Source organism: Martes martes, assembly GCF_963455335.1.
Source record: "Martes martes genome assembly, chromosome: 4".
Classification (NCBI taxonomy): Eukaryota; Metazoa; Chordata; class Mammalia; order Carnivora; family Mustelidae; genus Martes; species Martes martes.
The window spans coordinates 155514065-155526924 of record NC_137891.1 but is presented as its reverse complement, the minus strand read 5'-3'; the positions used below and the strand labels follow the sequence as shown (position 1 = coordinate 155526924).

Genomic DNA, 12860 nt, shown 5'->3' with positions numbered 1-12860 from the left:
TATACTGAAAAGTCAATACTTAGCTACACAGTACATTTTAATTGAAAGACATGACCTATAGGTTAAAGTAGTGTACTAATTTTTTAATTTTTTCTTTTCAGCGTAACAGTATTCATTATTTTTTCACCACACCCAATGCTCCATGCAATCCGTGCCCTCCCTAATACCCACCACCTGGTTCCCCCAACCTCCCACCCTAAAGTAGTGAACTAATTTTTAAGACTAGTCATTCAAATCATAATACATGCCACAGGTCTCAAGCTTATTACTTCATTTACTAAATTTTGGAATATGGAATTTATGGTTTGGCAAAAAGCTCTCTCATACTCATTTAACTGATGCACTAACATAATCTATTCCCAATATCTGAATGCCTCAAACAAGGAAACTGTCAACAAGAGAAGTTAGCTTCCTCATCTTCTAGTAAGCAACTGACAAAAAGGCTTTTTTTTAATATATATTATTTGTTTTGGAGAGAAAGGAAACATGTGCAGAGGAAGGAGGAGAGGAAGAGAGAGAATCCTCAAGCAGACACTCCTCTGCCCTGCTGAGCATGGAGCCCAATGTGGGACTCCATCCCAGGACTCCGAGATCACGACCCAAGCCAAAATCAAGCATGACCACTTCACTAAGTGAGCTATCCAGGTGCCCCAAAAAGGCCTGTCTTACATTAACTCTCAACACTATGTAACCCTGTGAATGCCCATTTAGAATAAGGAAACCTGTTCCCCACAACTAGATTACAGTTTTGAAAAAGGAAAAAAATGCTAATTCTTTCTATTTACAAACACAAAGAACTATGGAAGGCAGAATAGTTCTCCAAATTACTTTTCAGCCACTATTGATGATCTACCTAGCTAGCATTCATCCCCTCCGTGTTCCTTCCTAACAGAATCCCTCCCCAATGCAAGGCCTCAGGGGAAGTTATTACCACTCCCAAATTCAGGCATGGCCATGGTTAGTTCAAGGGTAGCCACTAGTGATTGAGGCAGGAATGAGTACAGGACTCAATTCTGGCCAAAAGGTGTGAAAGAAGTCTGCTAGACATTCTTAGAGGACATTTCTTCTCCCTGAAAAGAGGCATAGGAAGAGAGATCTTTCTTCTTTTAGAAGTTCTTGTGTAGGTGTATAGAATTGTTGAATCACTATATTGCACACCTGAAACCAATATGATATGTTAACTATACCTGAATAATTCTAAAAATTTCTAGTCAATTCTATTTACAAAAAAAAAAGTTCTTCTGTATGGATAGGACATCTGGAATCACTACACCATTTTGCTACTATCCTGTGGATGAAGCCAATTCCAAGGAAAGCAAAATTGAATCGTGGAAAGAATAGATTTTACTGACATTGTTGAACTGATGTAATCAACCAACACCTGAAGCTGCTCATATGAAAAGACAAAATTTTTTACTTCTTAATCCATTTTAAATTAATTCCTGATGCTTGTAGCTGACAATAAACTATTTTTTTTTTATGAAACATCTCCCGGAACTAATCTCAAAGAGTCTGTGGTTGGCATGCCTGGCTGGCTCAGTTGTGGAGTATGCAACTCTTGATTTTGGGGTTGTGAGTTAGGGCTCCACATTGAGTGTAGAGATTACCTAAAAATAAAGTCTTTAAAGAAAAAAAAAAGGTTTGTGCTTAATTCCACAAATGCATATTAGAAATTCAATATGAATATGATACTGTCTTTGTGGAATAAGAAAGTTAAAAAGAATAGTACACATGAAAGAACAAACTCTAAAGTGGCATTTTCCAAGCACAAACAGTTCATTTCAATAAGCCGTTCTCCAAAACAATTTATACACAAATTTTAAATTTTTTTTAAATATTTTATTTATTTATTTGACCGACAGATCACAAGCAGGCAGAGAGGCAGGCAGAGAGAGAGAGGAAGGGAAGCAGGCTCCCTGCTGAGCAGAGAGCCCGATGCAGGGCTCGATTCCAGGACCCTGGGATCATGACCTGAGCCAAAGGCAGAGGCTTTAACCCACTGAGCCACCCAGGCGCCCCCACAAATTTTAAATTTTGATTCATGATTGAATTTACTTTTTCTTAAGTTTAAAAACAAAAACTATAAAGTATTTAAGATGACATAGCCACAAGCTCTGGATTTGTTGCCCTATACCCTTAAACAAGGGTAAGCAATCTGTCCCACAAACAGAAGTCTAAGGTTGGGAAAGGTGGATGGTAGGACATCATGGTATTGACTTTAGCTTTGTGTTGCTTCTATTCACAGGACACAGGGCAATTTTTATATTGACAAGACACATGCAAAATGGCAAGATGCAGCAGGCTGGACCTAGCCTACTGCCTCTTTTATACTAAAAAACAAAACAAAACAAAAAAACAACAACCCTATTACTTTATATTAATTTATAAATATTCACAAAGATCAACATATATATCAGCAAACAATTTGGAAATTAATCTTATGAGGCTACATGGCTGACCTTACCTTGTTACCCCAAATCAAGTCCCACACCTTCTAAATTTAATTGGTATAGTAACACATTGGGTAATTTAAATCTACATTTGGCACAGTGCTGTGTATAACTAGCCTAACAAACTTTTTAAAAAGTTTACTACTCACTTCTAATTCAAAATTTCAAAAATAATTTTAATTCAAACTCAAAAAATTTTGCTAACATTAAGGATTGTACTTTTTCATTATTTCCCTTTTTAGAATAAATTATCCTGGAGTGCCTGGGTGGCTCAGTTGGTTAACCATCTGCCTTCACCTCAAGTCATGATCCCAGGGTCCTGGGATGCAGCCCTGCATTGCGTTCCTTGGTCAGTAGGAAGCCTGCTTCTCCCTCATCCTCTGATGCTCCCCGGGTTTATTCGCTGTCAAATAAATAAAATCTTTTTTTTTTTTTAAGAATTTATTTATTTGTTTATTTGTCAGAGAGATTGAGAGAGAGAAAGAGCAGGAGCGCACTAGCCCTCGGTGGGAAAGCAGTAGGCAAACTTAAAACTTAAGTCACAAAATGAAACTGGTTGGGTCCACAGGCCTAAGACTTCAACAAAATATTGGAGAACAGGGTATTTCAAGCAAAAAAAAGAAAGAAATACATAGCTTGACCTCAAGAAACTGATCTTGTATCGGGGAGACAAATTATATTCACAAAATAATTAAGTGTCATTAACATAACGTGATTTTGTATCAAAACAATAGACCATAGTCCCAGATAATTGCGGGATTCAGTGCTATAACTTTTTTCAAAGATTTTATTTATTTACTTGACAGAGAGAGAGAACAAGAGCAGGAACACAAGCAGTGAGAGTAGAAGAGGGAGAAGCAGGCTTCCTGCAGAGCAGGGATGTGATGTGATGGCTGTGATGGCTCCATCACAGCACCCTGGGATCATGACCTGAGCTGAAGGCAGACACTTAACTGAGCCACCCAGGGGCCCCTCAGTTCTATAATTTTTGGAGGAAGAAAAGAAAGAAAGGAGACCTGCAAAGGATCCAAATTTGAAGATGGGGGTGGGATGGGCGTAATGCTTAATCTAACATAAGAAGCAGCATAAGCAAGAGGTTGGAGATGGAAATAAGAAAGGGTATGCAGTGGATACCAAGGAACTGGGCTAAAAGTAAAAATGAGAATGGGGCAGGCAAGGGGTGCAGTGAGGGGAAAACCTGGCTGGCTCAGTCAGTAAAGCAGGTGACTCTTAATCTGAGGGTTGTGAGTTTGAACCCCACACTGAGGGTAGAGTTTACTTAAAAAAAAAAAAAAAGAGAATAGAGGATTAATAATTAAGTCGGAAATGTGAATTGGTGCTAAAGATCATGTATGCCTAGTTTAAGAATTTGGCTTCTGCTTTAAAGAAATGGACAGCGCTGATTATTTCCTTATATTATTTCAAAAATTATTTCAAAATAACATTTGAGCAGGATTAACGTGGCTGAAGAATTCTGGATAAATTTATGGGGAAGGAGAAGAAGAAATTAGAAACCCAGCAACCGGTTAGGAGGTACTTACTGGTTAAGAACCAGGGCATTAGCAAGACAGACCAGCTCTGCCACTTGCTAGCTGTGAGGCACTGAATAAGTTATTAAACACATCTAAGTCTCAGTTTTCTGTCTGTGAAGTGAGGTAATAATAGTGCCTATTTTATAAAGTTGTTTGTGGCAAACAGTAATAGTACATGTAAAAACATTTAACATAGTGCTTGGTCTATATATTCAACAAATGTTAGTAACTATTACCTTCATTATGAATCATTTTAAATGTGTGGGATGAGGAACTAAACAAGGACAATAGAAACTAAAAAGAAAGGATACTTGGAGTAACATTTCCATAGGCTCATGAGATGCTATAATTAGAAGAGACCCTAAAGAACTCTTCCAAAAACAAAATGACCCCAGTTTAAATGTCAGAGATGAAGAGGGAAAAAATGGAGCAAGATAACTCAAAAGGTTTTGAGTGCTCAAGAGTATTCCAAGAGGTAGACTTGGGATAATTACATGTTAACAACATGCTGTAAGATATAAGCTACACGGGTGCCTGGGTGGCTCAGTTATTAAGCATCTGCCTTCTGCTTGGGTCATGATCCCAGAGTCCTGGGATTGAGCCCGGTGTAGGACTCCCTAACCTCCCTGCACGCCCCCCACTGCCCGCCGGGCTCCCTGCTCAAAGAAGATATAAGCTACAATTGGGGCACCTGGCTGGCTCATTCAGAGAAGCATGTGACTCTTGCTCTTGGAGACGGGAGTTCGAGCCCCATGTCGGATACAGAGATTACTAAAAAAATAAATAAACTCAAAAAAAAAAAAAAAAGATATAAGCTACAATGAATTGGGTCCATACCATGTACCAAAGACTGTGTTAGATATTGATGTAGTACACCTAATCCCCAGAACAATTCTGAAAGGTAGAGTATTAAATCAATTTTATAAAAGAGCACTGGCATCCTGCTTCTCTATGCAGAAAGAGGTTAAGTCCTAGACATATAACCTTGGTAATGGTAAGAAGCAAAGCTAGGTTTGGAAGCCTTATGTTTCCAAAGCCTGTGCTCTTTCTACTTCACTCACACTGCATCCCCCTTTAATACCAATAAAATTGTATCACATAATTATACTTGTAGTTATTTTTCTACCTACCTTCTTAAACATATCCAATCTTTTTTATATTCTAAGAAAAATATAAAGATATTCAACATGAAAACGAGAATGAATTTTAAAAGCATTATCAAATGGAGAATTATCCTACTTCTAATGAAATATAGCTGAGTATACTCTAAACTATAATACGTTAAATGAAAGCAATGACTAATCTTTTTCAATAAGAAAATGCAAACAAATTTGGCATGGCTTTTACATCATTTGATTATATTAGCATTTGTCCCACACTACAATATCATTTTCAAAATGACACTAAGCTCATAAAATATCTTACCACACGCAGGAGAAGCATTTATATAATAACCCATCAATGTTCAGTTACAGACAAAAATTCAACCACAGTAGAATGCCCAACCTGCTAACAGTAAGGACCACATAGTGGCAGGTGACCTATTTCTTTAGTGTGTTTCTCAGCAAATATTTTCCTCAACCACAGAGCCAGACAGTGTGCTAGTTCTCTACCAGAATGTTACTTAATCTAAACGATGAAAATACCAAGTATGCCAGAGTAAGCAAGTAAGTTTCCTGAAAGAATCTGTTCATCTGTATTCAAAAAAGTCAGAAAATAGTTTCCTAGATTGACCATCAAACTATGTAGCTGCAAACCATGTTAACTTCTAGACTAGTAGTTTTCAAAATGTAGTCCAGAGATCCCTGTATGTCCCCAAGAACCTTTCAGAAGATCCAAGGGATCAAAAATAGTTTCATAGTATTACTAAGACATTATTTGCCTTTTGTACTCTCATTCTCTCACATCTGTACAGTGGAGTTTTCCAGTGATTAAGACCTGTGATATCTCAAACAGACTGAATGAGCAGACATGGGATTTTTTTTTTTAAGATTTTATTTATTGGGGTGCCTGCGTGGCTCAGTCCTTAAGCGTCTGCCTTCAGCTCACGTTGTGATCCCAGCCTCCTGGGATTAAGCCACATATCAGGCTCCCTGCTCAGCAGGGAGCCTGCTTTTCCCTCTCCAACTCCCCAGTGCTTGTGTTCCCTCTCTTGCTATCTCTCTGTTATAAATAAATAAAATCTTAAAAAAAAAAGATTTTATTTATTTGAGAGAGGGGACACATGAGCGCAGGCACAGGGTAAAAGGTGAAGGACAGAGAGAGAAGACGACGCCCCAGTGAGCAGAACAGGCAGCCCGAAGTGGGACTCCAGCCCAGCACTCCGGGATCATGACCTGAGCCAAAGGCAGACACTTTTTTTTTTTTTTTAAGATTTTATTTATTTATTCAACAGGGAGATAGAGAGAGAGCACAAGTATGCAGGGCAGCAGGCAGAGGGAGAGGGAAAAACAGGCTCCCCGCTGAGCAGGGAGCCGGATGCAGGGCTTGATCCCAGGACCCTGGGATCATGATCTGAGTCTAAGGCAGACACTTAACCAACTAAGCCACCCAGGCACCCCAGACATGGGAATTTAGACATTTCCTATTAAGCCAGATATTAAAGATTAAAATGCCAGACATTAAAGTTATTTGCAGAAATGTAAAACAATGCCACTCTCGTCACTTGATTCCTTTTTTTTTTTTAAGGTTTTATTTATTCAGGGGCGTCTGGGTGGCTCAGTGGGTTAAAGCCTCTGCCTTCAGCTCAGGTCATGATCCCAGGGTCCTGGGATCGAGCCCCACATCGGGCTCTCTGCTCCACGGGGAGCCTGCTTCCTCCTCTCTCTCTCTGCCTACTTGTGATCTCTGTCTAATAAATAAATAAAATATTTTTTAAAAAAAGATTTTATTTATTCATTTGACAGAGAGACAGAGCACAAGCAGGGGGAGCAGCAGACGGAGGAAGAGGGAAAGCAGGCTCCCCACTGAGCAAAGAGCCCAACTCGGGGCTCAATCCTGCCATCAGGACCCTAGCCTAAGACAGATGACCAATTGACTGATCCACCCAGGCACCCCACTTGTTCCCTTTTAATATAGTTATTTTTTCATTAAAATAAATTATATTAGGGGTGCCTGGATGGCTCAGTTGGTTAAGCAGCCAATTCTTGACTATGGCTCAGGTCCTGATCTCAGGGTCCTGGGATCAAGCTTCTTGTCAGGCTCCACACTTAGCGGGAATCTGCTTGAGGATTCTCTCTCCCTCTCTCCCTCCCTACACACACACACTCTCCCTCTCAAATCGATAAATAAATCTTAAAAAAGAAAAAAAAAGATGTTAACATGTAACATTTTATTATTTTTAAAGGAATTAAATATTTTTAAATTTCTTAACTTTATTCTAATACAATAAATATTAGTAAATAGCTCTTTGAGATCCTCAATGTTCTAGATTATAAAAGGGGTACTCAAACCAAAAAAAAAACTGAGAACCACTTTTCTAGACCTTTCTATATTTATATTTTGCCAATAAAGACTTTTAATTTTCTAATCATACTAAGATGTTGCTGCCCTACAATTTCAGAAATTTGTCTTGATAAGAAAATTATCGGGGCGCCTGGGTGGCTCAGTTGTTGGGTGTCTGCCTTCGGCTCAGGTCAGGATTCCAGGATCCTGGGATCAAGCCCCGCATCGGGCTCCCTGCTTGGCAGGAAGCCTGCTTCTCCCTCTCTTACTCCCCCCGCTTGTGTTCCCCTCTCTCGCTGTATCTCTCTCTGTCAAATAAATAAAATCTTTAAAGAAAGAAAAGAAAATTGTCTATAGATAATCTTTAAAAGCATTGTATCCATTAAATTATAAAAGGAAATCACCTGTTGTCTCTTCCCAAAATAAAAACAACAACAACGTCAAAACTAAAAGTGCTAGCTTACAGACAACTAATCTATAAGCTTTGGGCATGAGTTTATCATCAGCTGTATATCTGTAATCCTCCAAGAGCTCCTATACAAGAGATTGGGCTCTTTGAGAGGCCTACCCAGCAACTGTTCTGTTACGGAATAATCCTGATTCCCAAATCACAAGAGGACTAACCAAGATGCTCAAAAGCAATTCTCTATACCACACTCTTAACATTTCCAAAATAAAAACTTTCATTTCATCTAAACTGTTCACTATTTCTACTGCTTCTGGGAAATACATAAAGATTAAGACATCAGACTTCCATTTGGATCCAATCCTTACACTGTCAGTGAATTACAGTAGATACAGCAGTCCATGCAGTTATTAGAAACCTTTAGGATGCATGGTAATGGTAGTTTTTTAAAAAAATAGGCTAGAGGGAAACACCTTTGGAAAACAGTTTTTGAGGCCACTGGAAGCAATAATAGGTAACAATTTTGCATTTATGGTTCAGTCTTAAATGTAAATGAAAATCAGATTTTTAAAACTGTAATACTAATATTACAGTTAAAGGCCCTAAGTCAACAACTGTCTAATTCAAGTTATTTAACTCTAGGCTATTGCAATAGCCAAGGAACGAGGTGACCAAGGACTATAAGTAGAAAAGCACTTAGAGGTTAGAAATAAATGGTGCTCCTTAGATATTTATTAATTCAACACAAATTTATTAAATTGCCTACTGTTTGCAAGACCTTGAGCAAGATAAGAAGCTCATAACTTGATGGGAAGACAATTCCATGGAGTGGATAGTATACATAAAAACAGAATCTACTTCATAGAATGAAAAGGAGTTCTGAGAAGTGCTAGAAGAGAAAAGGAAAAGAAAGGAAGGATGTCTTCTAATATCAGGGATCAGGAAATATACATCCTGGCAAAAAAGGCATCCAACGTAGACCTTAAACATATAAGATTTCAACAAGTGAAAAGCATCCCTGGAACAGGAAAAAGCAGACATTCAAGAAAGAGCAGCAAGTATAAAAGAGCTTTCCATAGAACCTGTGATGGACTCTAGTCAGACTAGACTGGAAAACTTGGTTGGAAGCTGGGAAAAAAAAACAAACAAACAGGGACTTAAATGATAAGGAAGCAATCTGGGACTCTTTTTAACAGGCAAAGGAAAGGCACTGGAAGGTTTTCAAAGTCATTGGGAGATTTACCACTGGAAGGCAAATCATCAGACGGTACTTTAATAATACTGTGGACTGAACAAAATAGAAACAGGGAGAACAGTAAGAACAGTTAGAACACTATCAAAGCAGTCCAGTCAGGAAATAAGAGCTTGAGCTGGGATAGAAGGTAGGAAGAAGACAGATACAAGACATGCTGCAACCTCTTCACTAATAATTTACTTAGTTTTAAGTGTTTCAAAACCTTAATTTATCACACAAAACAGGACTGGCATCACATTATTTCCATTAAAAACCATTCCCATCACAGGCAATATTCCAGCATACTCAAGTGTGCTTCCTTTATTAAAAGCTGTTAGGCATAACTAACCATAATCTACGCTAAGACTACAAAATGAGTATTAAAGACCAGCATATACATATTTCCAATATTCTGAATAGAATCTCAGTATGCAAAATTTCATCCAAGGATGAACATTTTAAACTCAGAAGTTTATTTCTATGTAAATGTCCAACATTTGGATCAGAATTTTCTATACAACCTTGTAAGACCCACATCACTACATAATTATAATAGTCAACTTTTTTTTTAAACCACTTTTGGACAACTCAACTGAACTTGGTCAATATTTTTCCACTGGGCCCAAATTTTTCAAACATTAGTTCCTTCTTCATTTTCTCCCCTCCTCCCTATTCACCTCTCCGCCCAACAAAATTCCCTTTGTATGTCTGCAAGGCAAGATACTATGATATAGTGATTCTGAGGCAGTTTGAATATATAATTCTTATAATAAAAATCTAGAATTATTAACTTTATTTTTTACAGGAGGAATTAATGATGTACTAAATTTTCATTTACATGAATGACAAATGCATCTAATAGAAATGATGCTTTACCGTTAGGGGGAAACAAAGGGGGAAATACACACAATAGATGGGTGGCAAATCTTACAAACTTTGCAAAACACTGAAAAGCTGCATCTGGATTGCAGTCACAATGACAAAAGCAAATAAAGAAAGCTCCAAAATGAAGGGAAAGAGAAAAATTCTAAATTATCATAAAGAGTAAAAAAGGCTGATTTACTAGGAGTTTTTAATATAGCATCATTTAACACTCTAACTGGAAAAAAAAAAAACAAAAGATAATTTACAGCTCACAAGGACACAAATAATTTCTATAAACATTCTACAAAACAGTTATACTTCATTGTACTTGCATGGCCTCCAATCCTTTCAAAGGTTTTCAAAAATACATAGTCTTATAATAATTGAGGTTCCCCAATGACACACAATTTATTTTGTAAGCTTAACTGCAACACATTTTAAAGACATAACCAATTCATCCTCAACAAAAATAAGGAGTCACAAAGGCCCTCTACTTACTCAAAATCATTACGTAAAGCACTATCTGTAACTGCAAAAAAGGGTTTGAAAATCTGACAGCTAATAATCATAAAATGAGGTTAGAATTTAAAGAAAAACAATTACCCAACTTTTCCATTTTCCCTTCCTTCTCCTTTCTTACTAGATACACAAAATGTCTGTAAGGGTCTCAGACAAAGCTCTGAAGTAAAAATACAGTATATGTATACTTTACATTATGTGTATTCGAACCTATCACATATATGTACACATCACATAGATTCACACAAAAAAGGAAGATTCCTCCTTTTTTTAGTCTAAGAATTGAAGTTACATTAAACCCTATCCCATAAATTAAGTGAAATCACCATAAATTAACGAGTAATAAAATGCACGTAGATCTGTCTGAGAGACTATATCCTGAGAAGAAAAACCTCAGACTAAGACCATGACTGAATAAAAACGCCCAATCCCTGAAAATTACTAACCGGCATTTGGTTTCTGTAAGAGAAAAAGGGGGTCTTAAAACGAATAATCACATAGGCAACCCAGTTTCAGAAGTTAACGAAGGTAAAACACAAGGAACCAAATAAGACAAACGTATGAAATGACAAGCTTTAAAGAATTCCCCAAAGGAAAAGGCTGAGTTCAAGGCTCGGGTATAAAGCATCCTTTGCAGGTAGAAGAATCTTTAATTGAAAAAAAGGGGGGAGGGGGGCACAACAAAAACCTGAACGACACGAAGTAAAAGAAACGGGTCTTTCCTCCCACCCCCACTCCAGCCCCCACCCCCACCCTCGCAGGACAATAGGATCAGGGTCCTAACTGCAAACTTTAAACGGATAAACCAGAAGCAGTTTTACTGCAGCTCTAACTGCAAATCTGCCCCTCATCCCAAACCTAGCGCTCCCAGGAACACTTCTGCCCTGAAAACACCACCAAGGTCTCGTTATATACAAATCAGACCCCTCACAAGATTCTTTTTCTCTCCCAAGTACCTGGAGGATCCATTTCAATATAAAATATCAGTTCTGTCGAATAGGGCATCATCACCTCCCTCCAGTCTGCGTCATCGCGGTCCATACTCCACACCGTATTGTACATCGCGCTGTCAGGGGCAGGTCGTCAGGAAATATATAGAAAGCATATATATTTTTTTATCTGATATTTAAAAATCTAAAAATATAGATCTGCAAAGTCCCACACGGATATATACTTCTGGGTTTCCAACGGCCGGTACAAGTCCAGCCAACTACCAGGACGAGGATGGGGTCCTCCCCCCTCTCCTCTTACAGCACCCAGCAAAATGCCCCCCGAACTTTCAATCTACGGGCTTTCTCTCCTCGGAGAGGTACAGGGAGGCTTGGGGCGGAGGGTGGGGGGTGGAGGCAGAGGGCTGAGATGTTAAAAAGCAGCTTCCCAAAAATCCCTTCCACACAGTCGCTCTCCAAAGAGAAAAGCTCCCACTGCCTCCAAATCTTTCCTCGGCAGCCACTTTTGTGTCCTTCGAGGGAGGGAGAATGAAGAGGGGGAGATAAAAAGAACGCGCTGGGAGAAAGGTGAGGAAGTGACAAAGGAAGGCATAAAAAGGGGGGTGGGTATTGCGTTCAAGTTTCGGGGTCCCACTGGTCTGCAGAGAGCGATCCCCTCAGGGGCCGGGACTCGGGCTCCGTTCCAGTCAAGCTCGGAACCGAAGCTGCTGCAGCCTCGAGATGGGGGCCCGTCGGAAAGTCCAGTTAGCTCTGCCCGGCTGGGCGCTCCCGCCGGGCAGTAAGTAAGCCCGCCAGTGCCGGCTCCCCTCACGCTCTGCCCTGACTCCAGCCACTAGAGTTTCATTTTAACGGCGCGGAGAGGGACACCCTCCCCCGCCTCCCGCTCCCCCGCTGAGGTACCACCCAACCGCGCCGGGAGGGGGGGGGGAAGGCGACATCACTACTGCTCCTTTCCCTCTATACCGACTCGATGAACGGGGAATTCTATCAGGTCCCTGTGCAAGCGTTCCGAAAGCCGTCCTCCACTTCGGCTTTCAACTCTCTCCAACGCTCTCTGCGTTTCGACTTCTTAATCATTCATCCTCTCTCCCCCCAGCCTCAATCAGAATGGTACAGTCCGGGCGCTGGCCGCACGCCAGGAGTCAGTGCCGGGAGCACGCGAGCCAGGAGGGGAGGGAGAGGAGAGAGGGAAGGAGGGGGTAGAAAGAGAGGATAAGGTGAGTGGTGATTGGCTGAGCCGGGTTGCCGGAGCCCGGAGCCTGCGTCTTTTGTCTGCCTTCCTCCAGCAAAGGAGCGGGAGACGGCTGCGCGCCCCAAGCGGACCAATCAGGAGCCAGCCGGCGCTGGCCGGCAAGGCGGCGATTGGTCAGAGCCCAGTTACTAAGCGGGACAAAGGCAGAGGGGGAAAAGAAAAGAAGAGGAGGAAAAAAAAAAAAAAAGAAAGAAAGAAAGAAAGCGCAA

The 12860-nt window shown here is 40.0% G+C and overlaps 1 protein-coding gene across 1 annotated transcript in view; it reads right to left on the bottom strand.

Moving 5' to 3' along the window:
• The window catches only part of LOC308340836 (phosphatidylinositol 3-kinase regulatory subunit gamma), a 123494-nt gene extending 111274 nt beyond the window's left edge, over positions 1-12220 (bottom strand). Inside the window, exon 1 of the mRNA XM_080800258.1 lies at positions 11406-12220. Coding sequence (XP_080656384.1) covers positions 11406-11511 — 106 coding nt within the window. The 5' untranslated portion in view covers positions 11512-12220. The remainder of the gene's footprint in view (positions 1-11405) is intronic.
• Positions 12221-12860: the final 640 nt, after the last annotated feature.